This window comes from Phaethon aethereus (assembly GCF_964289735.1).
Source record: "Phaethon aethereus genome assembly, chromosome: 15".
NCBI lineage: Eukaryota > Metazoa > Chordata > Aves > Phaethontiformes > Phaethontidae > Phaethon > Phaethon aethereus.
Window position 1 is genome coordinate 16859458 of NC_138591.1, and position 16031 is coordinate 16875488.

Sequence of the window (16031 nt, forward strand, 5' to 3'; positions counted from 1 at the left end):
AATGGAGTATATCTGAAGGCACTTAATATCCTCTACTCAGCTGTAGGATGGTTGCACAGGGAGCTGGGGGTGTGATTTGGGGCATGGAGGAGAGAGATGGATGAAAACAAGCCCTGAAGAGCTGTGATCCACACAGCACCAGGCGCTGAAATGAAAACAAACGTACAACCCAGGTGTTGAGAAGGTCTCTCTTGAGAAAGAAAACTGCCAATTGCAAATGTCTTTGTGTTTCTATTGACAGAGCACTTCATGCAACTCTGACAGTGCATCATACACTCTTAGAGATATTTAGCTTTGTCAGTTCATTGACCTCCTCAGTTCCCGCTTCCTCACAGTCAGTCTTCTCCGCGGCTTTGCCAAACCTGCACCTCTCCTCTGCCTTCACCGCATCTTTCTGGAGCTTCTTGGCGGAAGGAAGGATGTCCTTGGTTTCTGAGTTATCTGTGCCATGGGCTATCTTATCAGAATTCTGTACAGAAGGCACCAGGTTGGCAATCTCGTCCGTCGGAGATCGCCCAATGCTGCCATCCACTTGAACCCGAATGTCTGGAGATATAGACAACTGGTGATGTGGCACGATCCCGTTGTCCATGCATTTTGGGTAAAGGTAGGTCTTCATCTGACCTTTCCCCTTCACATTGACCGTCCCCCTATAGTCAAAGTCATACCCCATCTTGTTTAGGATGCGGTAGCTCTCCTCACTCACCTGTATACGACACTCGACGCCAGTGGTGTCCATTCTGCTAGCAATGTTCACAGTGTCACCCCAAATGTCATACAACAACTTGGTGGTGCCAATGACCCCAGCAGTGAGGGGGCCGTGGTTAAAGCCAATCCTAAGTTTAAAATTAAACCACAGCATGTTGTTGTTGAAGTCATCCACCACTCGCATCATTTCTTTGGCAAATTCAAAAAGGGTCTGCAAATGTCCATGGGGATGGTTGTTGTCCTGACACTGCGAGGTGTTCAGTCCTGAAGCAGCCATGTAGGTTGCCCCAATCGTTTTGATTTTCTCAATGCTGCCGTAATGCGGTTTGCTCAGCAGCTCATCAAAATCCCCAATCAATTCATTCAGGACTCGGTAGCACTCTTTGCCTCCTTCGTAGTTCTCTTCATAGAACTCGCTGAAGTTCACGATACTTGCAAAGATTACTCCGCCGCTGTCGTGGTTTTTGGAATAGCTCTGGGAAACCTTCAACTGCTCAGCCACGTGGTAGGGAATAATATTCCTCAGCAACCAGTCAGCTTGATCCCTCATGCTCTGAATTTTGGTGCGATGAAGATCAGCCTCCACATCTCCATGGTAGTGGAGGCGGTAACTGACCTCAAACTCTCGATTCAGAAACCAGACCAGGAGGAGCAGAAGGAAGGAAACCAAAATCACCTCCTGACCGATGAGGTCTGCTGGCCTCTTCGTGTCGTTTGGCACCGAACTGTTGCACGGACTTTTTCTGGAGCTGGAAGCAGAAGAAAAGGAAGAACATGAAAGCTGCATTTAAAAACACAAGAGTTGGGGCACTGCTCTGTAGTTAAGAAATCCTTTTCTAGAAAAAAAAAAGCGTAGGAAGTGTACATTACAAACTAAATTATAAAAGAGGCTTCGATAACTCTATCTGCTGTTAAGCACGCTAAAGAATAAATTTCATTCTTAAACTCACCGAGTGCTTCCTTAAAGACCTATCATCAGGTTCAGCAACACAGAAATTGCCCAGCCTTTATGGTAGCCTTATTTTAAGGACTTTACCACAGAAACGGTTATCGTTAGATCTAAATACGTAACTAAAAGCACTACAGGTAAATATGGATATAAAAACGCTTAATAATGCCCCCGTGTGTGTTTAGACACATGCGTGCACATGTATGTCTGTATGGGGGATGCGTGCGTGTAAGTTTTGTGGGATTTACTGGGGTTTTTTTTGTATTACCTCCAATATTCAGAAACATCTACTTTATATACTCGTTGTGCTCTTCCCCTGTCTGCTCAAAGACCAGTAACCTTTGCAATCTGCCTTTAATGTTAACAGGTGAAGGTTTTGGAAGAAGATAACCCTGTACAAGACACTTGATGGAGAACTGCATGTCTCCTGAGTGAAAGCAGAGAATATGGAGCTCTGGGTTGACATCTTTTGTACATTATAACCACCAAAGCTTTTTACAGCGGAGACAGAACGTTTCTCAAAGTGCCAAGATAAAAAAAAAAAAATTAAAAAAAGTCATGTCTCACATAGATTGAGAGCAGTATTTCAAATCCTTCTGACAATTCGTCGACTACCTGTGCAGATTACGAAGCACTGATGGAAGATGCTTCCAGTGCCAAACCGCCCTTAAGAAGGAGACATCTGCAGTCTACAATCTCAACTTTCTGGAGAGATGCAAAGACACCACTTTAATCTGAGAAGACACCACCTATGCAATCCTAAAAACTAAGTCTAAACCCAGACAGATTGGCATGCGGTGATGTCTGGAGTCACTTAACTGTAATTTTTTTCTATAAAATTACGCCAAAGCTTAAGATTTGACATCAGCAGACACAAGCTGAAGTTTTTCAAGTTAAGAGATGGTTTGATAAGGGAAAGCACCACATCAACCTTTCTCCTTGAAGGAATGTTAGCAAAAGAGATTAAAACTCAAAGCACAACTGTAGCAACAGCTCAAGAAGAGAAGACTAAATTTGTTTCTGTAATACGTGAAAACATTTCTAAGTTCAATTTGTTTTGTTACGTCCAACACTTCCACTTCTGAAATCAAAGCAGACATTTTAGCAGTTGAGCTGTATTATGGACCCACGTTCTTCTTCTGAATGTTCAAATATCTGACTGACAGAAAAGCGTGATGAAGCAAAAACATGACGCCGTTGTGAAAGAGATGGATGTGCACAATCTCTGAAAACAGTTGTATGGGCTACGGTCTTTGTTTGGACCTATTAGCTTTTATCGTAGTAAGCCTGTAGGAGAAAAAGTTTGCCGTAAGTAAAATATTTACAATAGAGAGCTTACAGGTTGAATTCAGATTAAAGATAAGACCGCGTATTATGTCGGAAATTACTCCTTTTGTTTTCAACCATAAATATACTTCTCCCGGGAGAAGTGAAGGTATATTCATTTTATTGATTTGATATTAAAAAAAGCCCCGCGGGAAGAACGAAAGGAGATTACGCCCAACTCACAGAATAGGTCCCTACAATCAGGTTCCCGAAGTTGCTGGTGCATTGCTGTAATAAAGCTCCTTTCTTTCTCCCTTACAACTACTTTTTCTCAACAGAAGCTCTGTTATGAACCTATTCACTTTCTGCCTAGAAAGGCAAGTCAGAGACTCAGACAAAGACTAAGTTATTAATGACTAGAATGGTAACAATTCCCGAAGTACAATCCTTGCTGCCTATTCTGCAGGTGGCAGAACATCCTCCCAGTTTGATGGGCTTCTGAAACAAAATGAGGGGAGGATAAGTAAAAGAAAAGATCTTAGAAATTAAATTAGGCTTGAGAAGGCGAGGAATGACTCTTAGTTAAAGAGCACGATTCAGGTTCTTTTCTGAAGAGTTCATTATTTTCCGTATCTTCTGGGACGAGATCTGCTAGAGGATCTGAGCAATGACATGTTATTCCTTTGAGAGTACAAGTTTGATCCAGATAATCTGGTCTAACATCAAACATCCCTGCCACAGGGATTTATTTAAGTCATTAAAAGCTTTTTTATTTACAGCTTATTGTAGAAAATAATCCTCAAAATACCTGAATTCCTCTTAAATGAATCAGGCAAGCACCACAAATTTTGGGTTACAAAAAGTGGCCTGTGTCGGACGCAAGATCTGCTTTTTAAGAAGAAACCGCCGCCTCTCATTCACCGCCCCTGAAGCACCGGCATCTGCGAGCTCTCAATCATCTCCTCAAGCGTGGCCTGACCTCGTTTCCCACGTGGGTGTACAAACCTCAGAGATCTGCATGGGAAACGAGTGACTCACTTGAAAGCTGACCTGATTTCATTAATAAGGTAATGGGTTAGTATCTCAGAAAAAAAGAAGGTGCAGTATCTTCTCCAGAGCAGGCGTTTTTGATCACGATGTGACTGCTGCAAGCGTCAGTACAAAAACGCCAGCCCGAAGGAGGGAGCAATTATACCTCACTCATTTGGAAAGTCAATTTCTGGACGCTGCAGCGACCAGGTTACAGGACCTACAGGACTATAAATCATCTTCACACAGGCAGTTAGCAAAGACGACCTGAAGCTACCCTTTAGAATGAAAAGAAAAAAAAAAACCCCACGCACCTGTAACAGAAAGGATCACACCCACCCAAACCTTTTTAAGCTCTACTTTTCATGAGCTGCTGCAGCAGGAAACTAATTTTAAAAGTCATTCAGATCGAAATCCTAAACTGAGAATGTTCCTTTAACTCAAACTGGTGAAGTGCTTCCTGGCACAGACACCTAACTATTAATTTGGCATCTTCATCCAGGCTGTATGTTGAATATGGAACAAGTGAGAACTCCGGAGATAGAATCTCCTTTGGCTTGATCACAAATCATAAAGATAATGGCTTTCCACTTATAAAGGTTTTTGGAAAGCCGTTTTGCTTCTGAGCCAGTAACCTATGTTTGGATTTGGGTATCTTGCTCTACTTGAAGAGGATGCATGCCTGCTAAATCTTAAAAAAGAATGGAATGGCGGAACAGTGCGGCAAGGGGAAACCAAACAGCTGCTTTCGGTGAAGAACATATAGTGGATGCATATAAAAAAAACCCTCTACCATCAAACGATTTTAGTCTTCCACCTCAAGTGGCCTATCACCGTTCCTCCTCGAGCCATCACAAACCGGAAAATGATACACCCTACCTGCTCCGAGATAAGAAACGAAGGAAAACTGAGAAACATTTCCTGCTTAAAAGACCGCGTTTACGGTCATTCTCTCTTTTGGGCTGAAGAACCAGTCTGTCGGGAACACGAGGCAAATTCCGTATTTTGATTTATTGAGCACAGCGTGGACAGTCCAGAGATGAACTCTGTGCTAAGACTTCGTTACCATTACTACTACCTCCCTTCCCACGTAACATTAATAATGATCTCAATCCTTGATCAAGAAAAGGCAATAACCTCATTAAAGGCATGCAAAACGAGTAAGTTTGCCCCTCTTCGAACACAGGAAAAGCTTTTGTGCTGACTGGGGTGAGCAAGGAACCTTTTTTATGTATTTAATTCAGGGAGAAAGCAACAGCAAAAAATGTCTGTTAGGATAAGGGAGTTTCAACTTTCTATTAGCCCCTCACCAGGAGAAAGGGGAAATTGGGTTTGCACGGAACTCTAGAACTGTGGCATTCAATATTGTACGTTAGAAGACCCCTGAAAAGCGATGCCAAATTCTCTTGCAGACCAGCGGTAGAAACAGGATAGGATTAACTCTCCTGTAACTTCCAACACGTAGAAGCATTCGCGTCGGTTTGTAAGTCCGGGCAGCTTCAGCTCAGCGGAGTCTGGACCATTAAAAGAATCGACGCTGGGCTGACACAGTTCCTGCGTTAAAACAGAGACAGCGACCAACTAACCTGCCAAAACCGCGGCCGACGCGCAGGAAGGGCAGCGCTACGTAGTACTGACGCGCGCACGACGTACAGGCAGTTTTTCCCCCAACCGAAGGAACGACCGTCCAAGCGCAAATCTAGCACAGCTCGTAATAAAAAGCTTAAAGCGAAGCTTTAGAAACGTTTAATGAGCCAGACAATTTGGTCGTTGCCTTCTTTGGTATTTAAGTCACAGGTTAGGATTTGCAAAGCAGGCAGAGCGCGCTCCCACGCCTGTTTGCGCCAACATCTCCTGCATGGTTTGGGTTCTTACCTGCTTTTACCTTCCTTTGTCCCGAGTTAGAAGTTCCGTGATACGTTCACGGAAGAAAAATATTTGTATGCAAACTATGCTTGACACAGCTAATTTTTTGGCCAGGTTTCTAATAAATGGAGATGTAGAAATAGTCACCGAATGGAAGACTGGGCTGTCAATTATTAAGGGCAGAATGAATTATTTATTAGCGATTAGCAGCTGGTCAGGAGCCTGCTAAGCCGATGTCAATGCTGGGCAAGACATTTGTAATTCTGAGCAGCACAAAAGGTTCGGTGATTTCACAAACTACTAATAAAGCACTAAAGATCCAAATTCAGGCTAATCCTAAGGCGTTACTTTCAGTGATCACCATGCTTTAATATTTCGTACATTGCATTTTGAGCAGGTTCCCTTCAAGTGTTTTAGCTTACAAAAAAAAAAAAAATCAAGCTACCTCTGTTCTTTTGGCTTTAGCTTTCCGTTCTGGCTTTAGCGAAATGGAATTCCGTTACGAAAATGAAATTGTCTTTCGTGAATCAAAGCCATACAAACAAGAAAACCGATGTAAAAAAATAAAAAAAAAAATCACTGTAGTAAGTGCTAACTTCTTGGTGAATAAATACCTAAGATGAAAGCACAGTTACTATCTCTCTGTACCACAGAATTCCTGTAGATGATATTTTTAAGAAGCAATTTTGTTTTGATACATACTCCCCAATAAAAGCAGCATCCTCCTGAATACAAACTTCAGATGAATTACCGAGTCACATATTCACAGGGTCATTAGTCCAATCAAGTACAATATTGCCCCAGTATTGCCTCCAAATTTGCAATTAGCAAACATATAGTTTTCTAACACCAACGACCAGTAAGAACACTTTAAATATTGCAAAGCTTGCACTAAAACGATGAGAACTTCAGCACCGAAATAATCAGGGTGAATCTTTAACGTGTTGGTCTATAAGGGGCTAATAACGACCCAGGAAAAGCTTTTTGTCTCTTTGTTTAAAAGTCTGTTTAAAAGTCATTTGCTCTCGATGACATGACTTGCTATTCTGCCTAAGGGAGCTCGGGGTGGCAGTCGCCCGCATGTCTCCGCGCTGGTGAAGCCAGCCTTTTCAGCTGAAGTTCCTCTGCCACAGGGAAATCTCACCTGGCCAGCTGTGGATAGCATCCAACTCAGCACACTCCTGAATGGTGCAAATAAACCGAGGAAATAAAACAAATAGCTCGTGATGTAGAGCTAATGGATTAAAAACTCCTACTACTAGAAAAAGAGATACTGTTTTCAATAGCTCCTTCATAGTTCTATTTCCTAGAAGTCAAATTTAAAAAGAAAACAGCATTACGCAACTCCGACTGCAGCGTCAGCTCTCTGATGATTTTTGGTCATACCTCAGTCCTCTGTAAAGGAAATCATGTACACAAGGAGCTAAAACACAACTTCCTGATCCAATTTGCTGAATTCTCAAGTGCATTACTGTGGATGAGAAGTTTTGCTACGTATAATTGACTGAAAATGCTTCATTCCCTAAACGTAAAGATGGTAATTTTATATAAAGCTTACCTAAAGTTCTGTGCCAAATCTAGATGAAAAGTTTCCACGGAGCTGAAATAAAAAAGCATTGATATCAGAAGCAAAATTAAAGCATTCTGCCAGAATTTCAGTTAGCATTTTCAACTTTTGTATTATGTAAACCGTAGGACCAGTAATTGCATTGCACGCTTGATCTGCTTCGGACAAACTTTGTTTGAACGTGACTTATCTGCACTTTTTTCTCCCTTGGAAGAAGCAACCACAGTCAGACACAGAGATGCAAACACCTCTGAAGGGTAACTGATGATAACGCGGTCAAGACGATGCCTGCAACGAGTAATTGTTAAACAATCCAATCTTACCTTGGAAACGCGGAAAAGCAATTTCAGACCTCTAAAACCCAGTTATGCCTTCATCTTATCTCACCACACAATACAAAGATTAAAAAAAAAAAAACAACCCACAAAAAACCAAACCCCGCTCCCCAAAACCCAAAAAACCCCCAAATATATATAAAGCCTATTTTTGAAAATACCATTACAGAAAATAAGTAAATAGTTCATGCATTATAGTTTCTCAATCAAGTATTACAACTCTCAAGATCAGTTACTTTTGGAAGAAGTAAAGAAATCTGCTGAATGGATTTGCCTGTGATGCATACAAAGCTGTAATTATGACTGTGACCAAAAAATATTGTCCAGACTTATAATGACAAGAGAGGAACAACAAAGTTATTATCAACAAACAAAAGTTATGGGTCTCACTGATTCAACCTGTATTATTTTTGTTCATGATCAGTTCTATGAATCACTTTTCAGATCTGCAGTTGCACAGTTCTGTCTATTATTTAAAATACTTATTTTTAAAAGATGAAATAACAACGTATTCCATGATTTCTGTACTTTGCCCATTAATGGTCACTGCTATTCAAACCATAGGCAAAAATATGCTATAATCAGCAAAATTTCTGAAGACAAGCTTTCTTGAACATTCATACCACCCCTTTAGTAGTCAGCAAAAGCTGACGCTATGAGCTGATACAACAGCAAGGTCTCTACCTCTCTGCTTGGCAACAGCCTTTCCCAGTCCCTTAATAAAGCTGAAACACAGGGAAAATCCCAAGTTTTGTGCCTGTCTTTCTGCACAGAGTCCTAACACAGAGCTTACGCACAAGCCGATTTAGTAATCGCACATACAATTTGTTCTAAAATTTTGTCTTTGAGGAATTAGGAGTTACGAAGATGGCACCAAACCTTCTGATTTTCGTCTGCGACAAGATGCCTTTGTCGTGGGCGCACAGAGGTTTTTTCAACCACTCAAGGGGACGTCAATCACTACGATATCTATTTCATGCTTCGGCTTCGCTGCCTGCCTTTGTATGAAGACTTTCGGTACTACAAATATACTATATTACCCTATTTTAAAAGCCTCTGCCGTGAACCAGCATCTAGTTATGCCACGCTAGCTGCACGTGGACATGCTAGCACGCGTTTAGCTGAAGGAGCTGCAAGAACCCCTGCTTGGGGGGGGATTACCGAGGAGCAGCCAGGGAGTCAAGAGATGGCGTCAAGGGTTTGCTCTTCACTAATTTCCCTGAAAAACCAGGGAAATTCACTTCTCACTGAAGCTGGTGGCTGGACTGTGAGTGTCAGTGCTACAAGGGAAAAAGCCAACGGGAGGCAAGTCAGCTTTCTTTAATGGGAGAAGGTCACTTCGTGTGCTGGAGGAGGGACGACGTTAGGTAAAGCCAGATAACTACAACAAAGGGACAAATCAAAGATGAGGAAGGGGAGGCATCGCTACACCCCTCCACTTAAGCTAGAAGGAACTGTCCTGCACTCCTTGCCCGAGTGCTCTGCAGAGAGGCAAGAAAGGGCTTTTTCTTTAGTCTAATGTGATACAGAAACCATTTGTCAGCTGACTCCAGTTCCAAGTTTGGTTTTTTTTCCCCAAGGAAAGACCTTCTTCCTACAACCCTTACAGCCACTTCCAAACTACAGACGTGAACAGCTGTTTAGGGGTGACTTTTATTCTGTCTTTTTTATATAACTTAGATGAAGATTAAAAGACAGTGTTGAAGATACCTGAAGATGGGATCAAAAGCTAAATATTCACACAAAACATGTATCTGCAAACTCTTTTTGGCTTGTTTGGGCCCTTTTTTTGTGTTTTTCACCATATGATTCAGCAGAAGAAGGGTAAAAGGAAAGGCTTTTGATAGGAACTAGGATGATCTAGCATAAGAAGTCCTTGCAAAGTCCACATTATGATAAGAGGATATTAGGCTAGGATATTTCTCAAGCCACTGAGAAGTTGATTATAAAATTTTAACAATAGGAGTGGATGGCTGGAAGGACTCCCTTGACTCTCTCGGCAGGAAAGCAGAAGGAGAATACTGCAAACAAGTTCTCCTATGGGGAAAATTGCTTATCAGAGGAAAAACTGAAAAGCCTTCAGGTTACTGGACAGAAACTGCATTAACTTGATTCCTCTGGTTACTGCCGTGCAGTGTCTTCTGGAAAGACAGGGAAGTGAGAAAGGAAACGGGGTATTACAGTCCTATTGAATCTAAGCACCTGCCTTCCACAGGGGAAAACTGCTTGAGGGAGGAGGTGGAAGAAAGACATGATTCCTAAGGGCAAAAATAAATCTAGAGGGGTGTGGGGGAACAACTGGGTGCTCTGGCACCAGCAAATGCCTCAGAAATTACTTAATAAAACAGATTTTCAAACAAACAGTGAAAAGCAATTCTGAGAGTCTGGTAAGTGTGCCCTAGAAACACATCAGCTGAGGACATCGTGTCATTTCAACACAGACTGCAGAAACGGGCCCCTCAGATATCGTCCTGAAATCCTTCCAAAAGAAAAAAAAAAAAAAAAAAAAAAAAAAAAAGAGCAGAACTCCAGCATCTCAAACTTAACAATTTGATTTGGGAGGAGAAATTCACGGCAGATACTAAAATGCCATGCACTAGAGCCTCACCTCACCGGCGGGAGGAAGGAAAATTTGTTCGTCTAAAACACGGTGTACGAGTGCTAAGGCGTGATGCTCACCTGTCTGGACACAAGGAGATGTAGAGCAGAATAAGAAGCGCTGCTCCCACTACGGTTGCCAACAGAGATCTCATCCAGGAGCTAAGCTGGCAGAAGTTACAGTACTGCACGATGGTGATCAGAATCGCGCAACACATAAACATGGAGTACTGCAACGGAGAGAGAGAGCGTGAGTTAGCTTCTTCTTGCTGACTGGAGCCCTTCTGCACCATAAATGCCAGCGTGAATTAAAGAATGTCTGATATAAAAGAGAAGGATCTAATTTTGCCTGTATTATATGCACAGTAAGTAATCCCTCATAGTGTCTGTGTCAGGAGACAGCACTTGAAGACGGAGGTCTTCCCTTCAAAGAGCAAGAAAACTTTTAGCACAGCTAGTTTGTCACAACTTTCCCTAGATGCAGTTTGGTATTACTGCATTACACAACCATTATTTCAGTAACTTTCAATACCTTCAGCTTACCTTTGCAAAAAGCTCAGTGCCTCTTCTTATTAATTAAAAAAAAAAAAAAAAGGAAAGAAAAAAGAAAAGAAAAAAGAGGGTAAACATTCATGACAACCTCCTCTCAGTTACTGGGGTCAGAACCTGTCTGTTTTAAACAGGACGTCAACTGCATTGAAAAATGTGGAACACGTTCGTCCTCAAAAACTTCGCCCAACTGCCCACCCTTAAAAACACTTCTTAGAGGACAGTATCGTACTGGCCAACAGCAGGTGAACTCAAAAAAGAAAAAATCCAGTTTGGTAACGAAGGGCAGGTATCAGTCGTTGTCAACTGCTGCTCGGTAACGCCACCACTTGTGCCAATTTGAAAGGACAATTTTAGATTTTCTGTTCCAAATGCCCCATCTCAAAAACACCCCAACCCACAACCCAACAAAACTCCTTCCCTTTCCATACCTTCACTGGATAAAGAAAAGGAAGGGCAGGATGGATGTATTCCCCAGAATGCCTCCATTTCCCCAAGATACAATCTTACAGTGGTCAAAACTCTCAAGCTGATGCACAGATTTTGGTTTTATCAAGAATATTCATGACCATCCAAGCTAAAACAGAGACTCCACAACTGCATTACGGAGTCCTGCTCTAGCTATATACTGCATTTTACAGTATCAAATGATCATCCTCTCCCTTTCTCTCTCATTTTACATTTCCTTTACAGCTGAAGCGCAGAGCCTGCAGATTAGCAATACTGTAGCATAACAAATAAGCATGTGATTCAGAAGCAGACACAGCATATGGGAAAAAAGCCTTACATAATTTACCATTTTTAAACCACAAGCACAGTTGTTGATTTTTAAGTGACTCAAAAATGGAAAAAAGGAATTTCAAAAGTGTCCATAAAAAAACATAATTTAAACTTACTTTTTTCCCCCCATTTCAGGTCTCCTAAAGTGGCAGAGCACTGGTTCTCACTCCAAGTGATGCCCCAGCATGAAGCCAGCCTATAGAGGGTCAGTACGTGCTGTGTTTTACTATGTATGCATGGCTTTGGAAAGTTTTTTTTTTTTTTTCATTGCTGTTTTTGTTAATTTTGATTTTAATTATTTTATATCCAGGGAGGGTATAAAATGCTATGAATAAAAAAAAAACTTTGCAAAACCATGTCATAGTAAAATATGACACTTACCTGACCCTCTATAGATTGACTCCATTTCCTAGAGCTCCATGATTGTTGAAACACTGAGCACAAGACGAGTTGGGACATCTCTTGGAGAGTGAGCCAACAACCCCACGACTCTGGAGGACCTGCAAGAAGAAAGAAAGCCAAGTTCATTCTCAGTTTGGTGATGAACACCACCATCTTACTGCTGCTGCCTGAAGCATTTATAGACTAACAAGCTGATCTGAACAGGTATCGAGAATACGCTCGAAAAATGATTCTTCCAACTTTTTTTTTTTTTTTTAAAACGTTTGGAGATATGATCAAGGATGGTGATGAATGGAATGATATAAAAACCAGTGGATGGATTTGAGAGATTCGAAGGGTTTCAGCTCCCTTCACTGTGAGGAAAACACTCCTACAATTAGTTTACTGGTAGTCATGAGGGAGGAAGACCACCATTAAACTGAAAATAAAATAAAGTAAAATTTACAGCTTAGAAATAGTTAACTATAATTCACAAAAGGTAAAAGCTGCTGAAAGATTTTAAAACATGGGATGTGAAAGATTATCAAATACACTTTTCTGTGACTGTGATAACCATGGAATACATGTGTAAATCAGGAAGGACCAAAAAACGTCTGGTCCACACGCTCCCATGGAAAAAACACTTCCCAACACCCAGTAATAAACCGTGATAGGAAGAACGACGAGGATCTGGTTGTCACCTATGCTCAGGACCCTGAAACAGCAAGAGATTTGTGAAACAGAATCCCCTGAAGATCCTGGAAAGGAAGGACTGTACACTGTGCTACCTTAGAGAAACTTGCAGAGGAAGAAACTTTCTTCTCCAGTTCCAGTCCACGGTATTCACAAACAGTTTTTAAGCATTGATTTTATGCTACAGTTAGCCTTTAAATTAAACTGTTCTTCCCCCTCCTCAATATTTAACCCCGTGTTCTCCCTTTTCGAATGTTTTTACGAAAGGAGACACCAAATCCCCTGGGGACCTTTCTGTGGCTGGGCTAAATACACCAATCTCTCTCCGTTCCTTTTTCAGAAGACAGCTATCGTGTTCCCGTAGCCATCCCCGCAGGGCAGTCATTTCTACGTACTGCGAGCTCTCTCCTTTCAGTTTCTCCATCTAACTCTGCAAAGAAGAAACACCCGCTGCTATAATGCTGTTCTCGCTGCCGCGATTCACCAAGGCACATGCAAAGTTTTTAATGTATACACAGCACCTCCGACTACAAACCCTCCATCTAAACCGGAGCGAAGGCAACGAAAAGCCTGGGATACGCCACTGGTGTTATCTAGAATAAACACCTGCAGAAGTGTTTGGTCCAAGTGAAAAAAAAGAGTATGTATGCAGGCAGGTATTTATAGGTATCCCTCTCCTCTTTTATATCACTTTTCAAAGAAGCAAGTGACTGTATTTACATAACAAACCAGGCATTTCACCACACACAAAAGCCTTATCCCTCTCAGGGATCTGTATCAAACAGATGTAAAGCACGAGGGAGGCGAGGCAGGCGAGCAACAAGCTTTGTTAGATCCAAACCGTCAGATCGTGAAACAGAGTTCGACAACTTACATGTATATTTGTTTCAAAATCGGAGGTGAAGTGTGAAAAAACTGCGAGAGCTGGGAGGGAAACCAGGATCGCACCGAAAAAATGTCGAGGCAGCCAGCCAGATATCACCTCCAGGAGACGCTTGGTGCAAGTCATCACCTCCTCCAGAAAGAACGCCATTCTGGAACACAGGAAACCACAGATCGAGGCATTAATTGCAGCGCATCACTTCATACATCCGATTTACCTGTAACGACATAACTCCAAATCCTTCACCCGGACCGTATGAGCGATCACAACTCATGACATGCCGCAGCCCCTGGTGGTAATCGCAGGAAATAATCCACTTTTGCCGAAAGACGGCTGAAAAATGGATTATTATTATTACGTGTTTGCTGCGGCAAGGGGTGCGAGCGAAGGGAGGGAGGGCAAGAGGGACGGTGGGCTTTGAGAAAACAAACCGAACCCCAAATTTCCACTTGCTTGGAACGTAGCCTAGGAAAGGCTTCTCTCCCTCTGTAAGTATTTAAAAATTTAAATTAAAAAAAATTTAAAAACTTAAAGCAGGCAGGGAGAGGGGAAGCTTTGACAAGTTAAAAAAAAATTGCTTGAAAGAACATCAGGAACGTTTGCAAAGCAGGGCTGTACCCCGCTAACAGATCAGTCATGGACTCACAGAAGGGTTTGGGTGGGAAGGGACCTTTCAAGGTCATCTAGTGCAACCCCCTGCGGTGAGCAGGGACATCTTCAACCAGAACAGGGTGCTCAGAGCCCCGTCCAGTCTGACCTGGGGTGTTTCCAGGGATGGGGCATCCACCACCTCTCTGGGCAACCTGGGCCAGGGTTTCACCACCCTCAGCGTGAAAAATTTTGCATCGTATCTCACCTAAATTTACCCTCACTTCAGTTAAAAAACATCACCCCTTGTCCTATCACCCAGAAGCCGTGCAAATCCACGCTGACATTACACCGCAGATCGAAACCAGTTCTCCCAGTTACCACCACCCCGGCAGAAGCTCCCGTCCGCAGTCAGACTCTGCTCCCCGACTCATTAGGGAAGGGGAAGAGCCTGAGACGCAGCTGGGATGAGCACCTCGGAGGCCAGCGGGCTGCCGAGGACCACCTCTCATAGCGAGCCCGCCAGCTGCGCGCGGGGCACGCGGGAAGGAAGGAACGGCTCTTGCCTCAAGCTGCCGACAAAACGACGCCCGAACCCGCGCGGTGCTGAAGGAGCCAGCCGGAAGAGCTTCCGCAAAGCAGCTTGATGGAGATGCTTCTTAAATGAAAGTATTTCTAATCGTTACGACGAACAAGCAAAGGTAAAAGGATGCTTAATGCTGGAGGACGTCGCACAGAAAATTGTTATTCTTTACGGAAGCAAATCCTCGGGATAACTCGCCTCCTAAAACCCAAAAACATCAGTCGCTCTAGAAAAACTGCAACCGCTGTCCAGGTTTCTAATTATTTTTATGAAGACATAAAAAGGTAACGTAGCGCAGTTAGCTTTGTTCCAAGCCAGCCTGCCGTGGATGTACATGGTTACCAGAATCGCTCCGGGCAGGTAATTCTGCTCTTCTGACGTTGGACTACAGAGCCCAAACGGTAAATAATGACTATTTTTTTGGACAGAGACGGTCACAGCTAACAAAAATCTATAAATACAGCATACACTGAATATGAAATTCACAACCTCCGAAGTTATGTAGGTTATTCTGTATTACCTAGATCTTTTAAAAGAGAAAAGCAATCCACTGATTTTTTTTTAAACACTTTTGTCTAAAATAGAAGGTACAATGCTAGATGAAAACCTGACACGAAATAGGATAAAACATAAAGCTTTCAATGGGAATTTGACACTAATGCCACACCTTTTAAATACGTATTGTTTATGAGTGATATTTTCATTCTCTGATCTAGACTTCTGTGAATTTTGTGACCTCAAGCATTTTTTTGAAGCTTCAAGAGCTCTTCCCTAATTGAATATATTAAAATCTGGAGATTATACTTAAATGCATGGAAAGAGAGAACTTTGGGGTAACAGGAGGGAAGGCACTGTAATACGTCAGGACCCCACGAGAGGGTGCTCACAGATTTGTTAGCTCCTCGTTTAATGGCCTTCCATTTGCACCAAGCATTACAGCTATATTCCGTCATAAAAAAACGGGATTTCCAACAAAGCACAGAAATTAAAAAACTGTATATAAAGCAAAACAGAAATGCAAAAAAAAAAAAAAAAAAAAAGCTCGAGAGAGCAATGGGGGTTTCTAAAGCGTTATGTACCGTCCTAACCCGGCTGCCTCCGACACCAACGAGCGCTGTCCGCGCCTCCCGTGGCAGAGCCGGGTCAGCCCAGCCTCGAGTACTCCCGAAAACACCGCCCAAGGTCGCGCCTCTCAAAACGAAGTTCAGTTCTGCCCAAGCCTACGAACGAGGATTCCCATTTACGAGGCCACACTG

At 42.5% G+C, this 16031-nt stretch overlaps 1 protein-coding gene across 1 annotated transcript in view; it reads right to left on the bottom strand.

The window, feature by feature from the left end:
* Positions 1-268: 268 nt before the first annotated feature.
* Positions 269-16031, bottom strand: part of ADCY9 (adenylate cyclase 9) — a gene marked incomplete at its 3' end in the record, with an annotated part of 81727 nt that continues 65964 nt past the window's right edge. Inside the window, exons 9-12 of the mRNA XM_082006788.1 lie at positions 13596-13755; positions 10400-10548; positions 7377-7418; positions 269-1457 (exon numbers count right to left, since the gene is read on the bottom strand). Of these exons, the coding sequence (XP_081862914.1) occupies positions 269-1457; positions 7377-7418; positions 10400-10548; positions 13596-13755 (1540 nt within the window). The remainder of the gene's footprint in view (positions 1458-7376; positions 7419-10399; positions 10549-13595; positions 13756-16031) is intronic.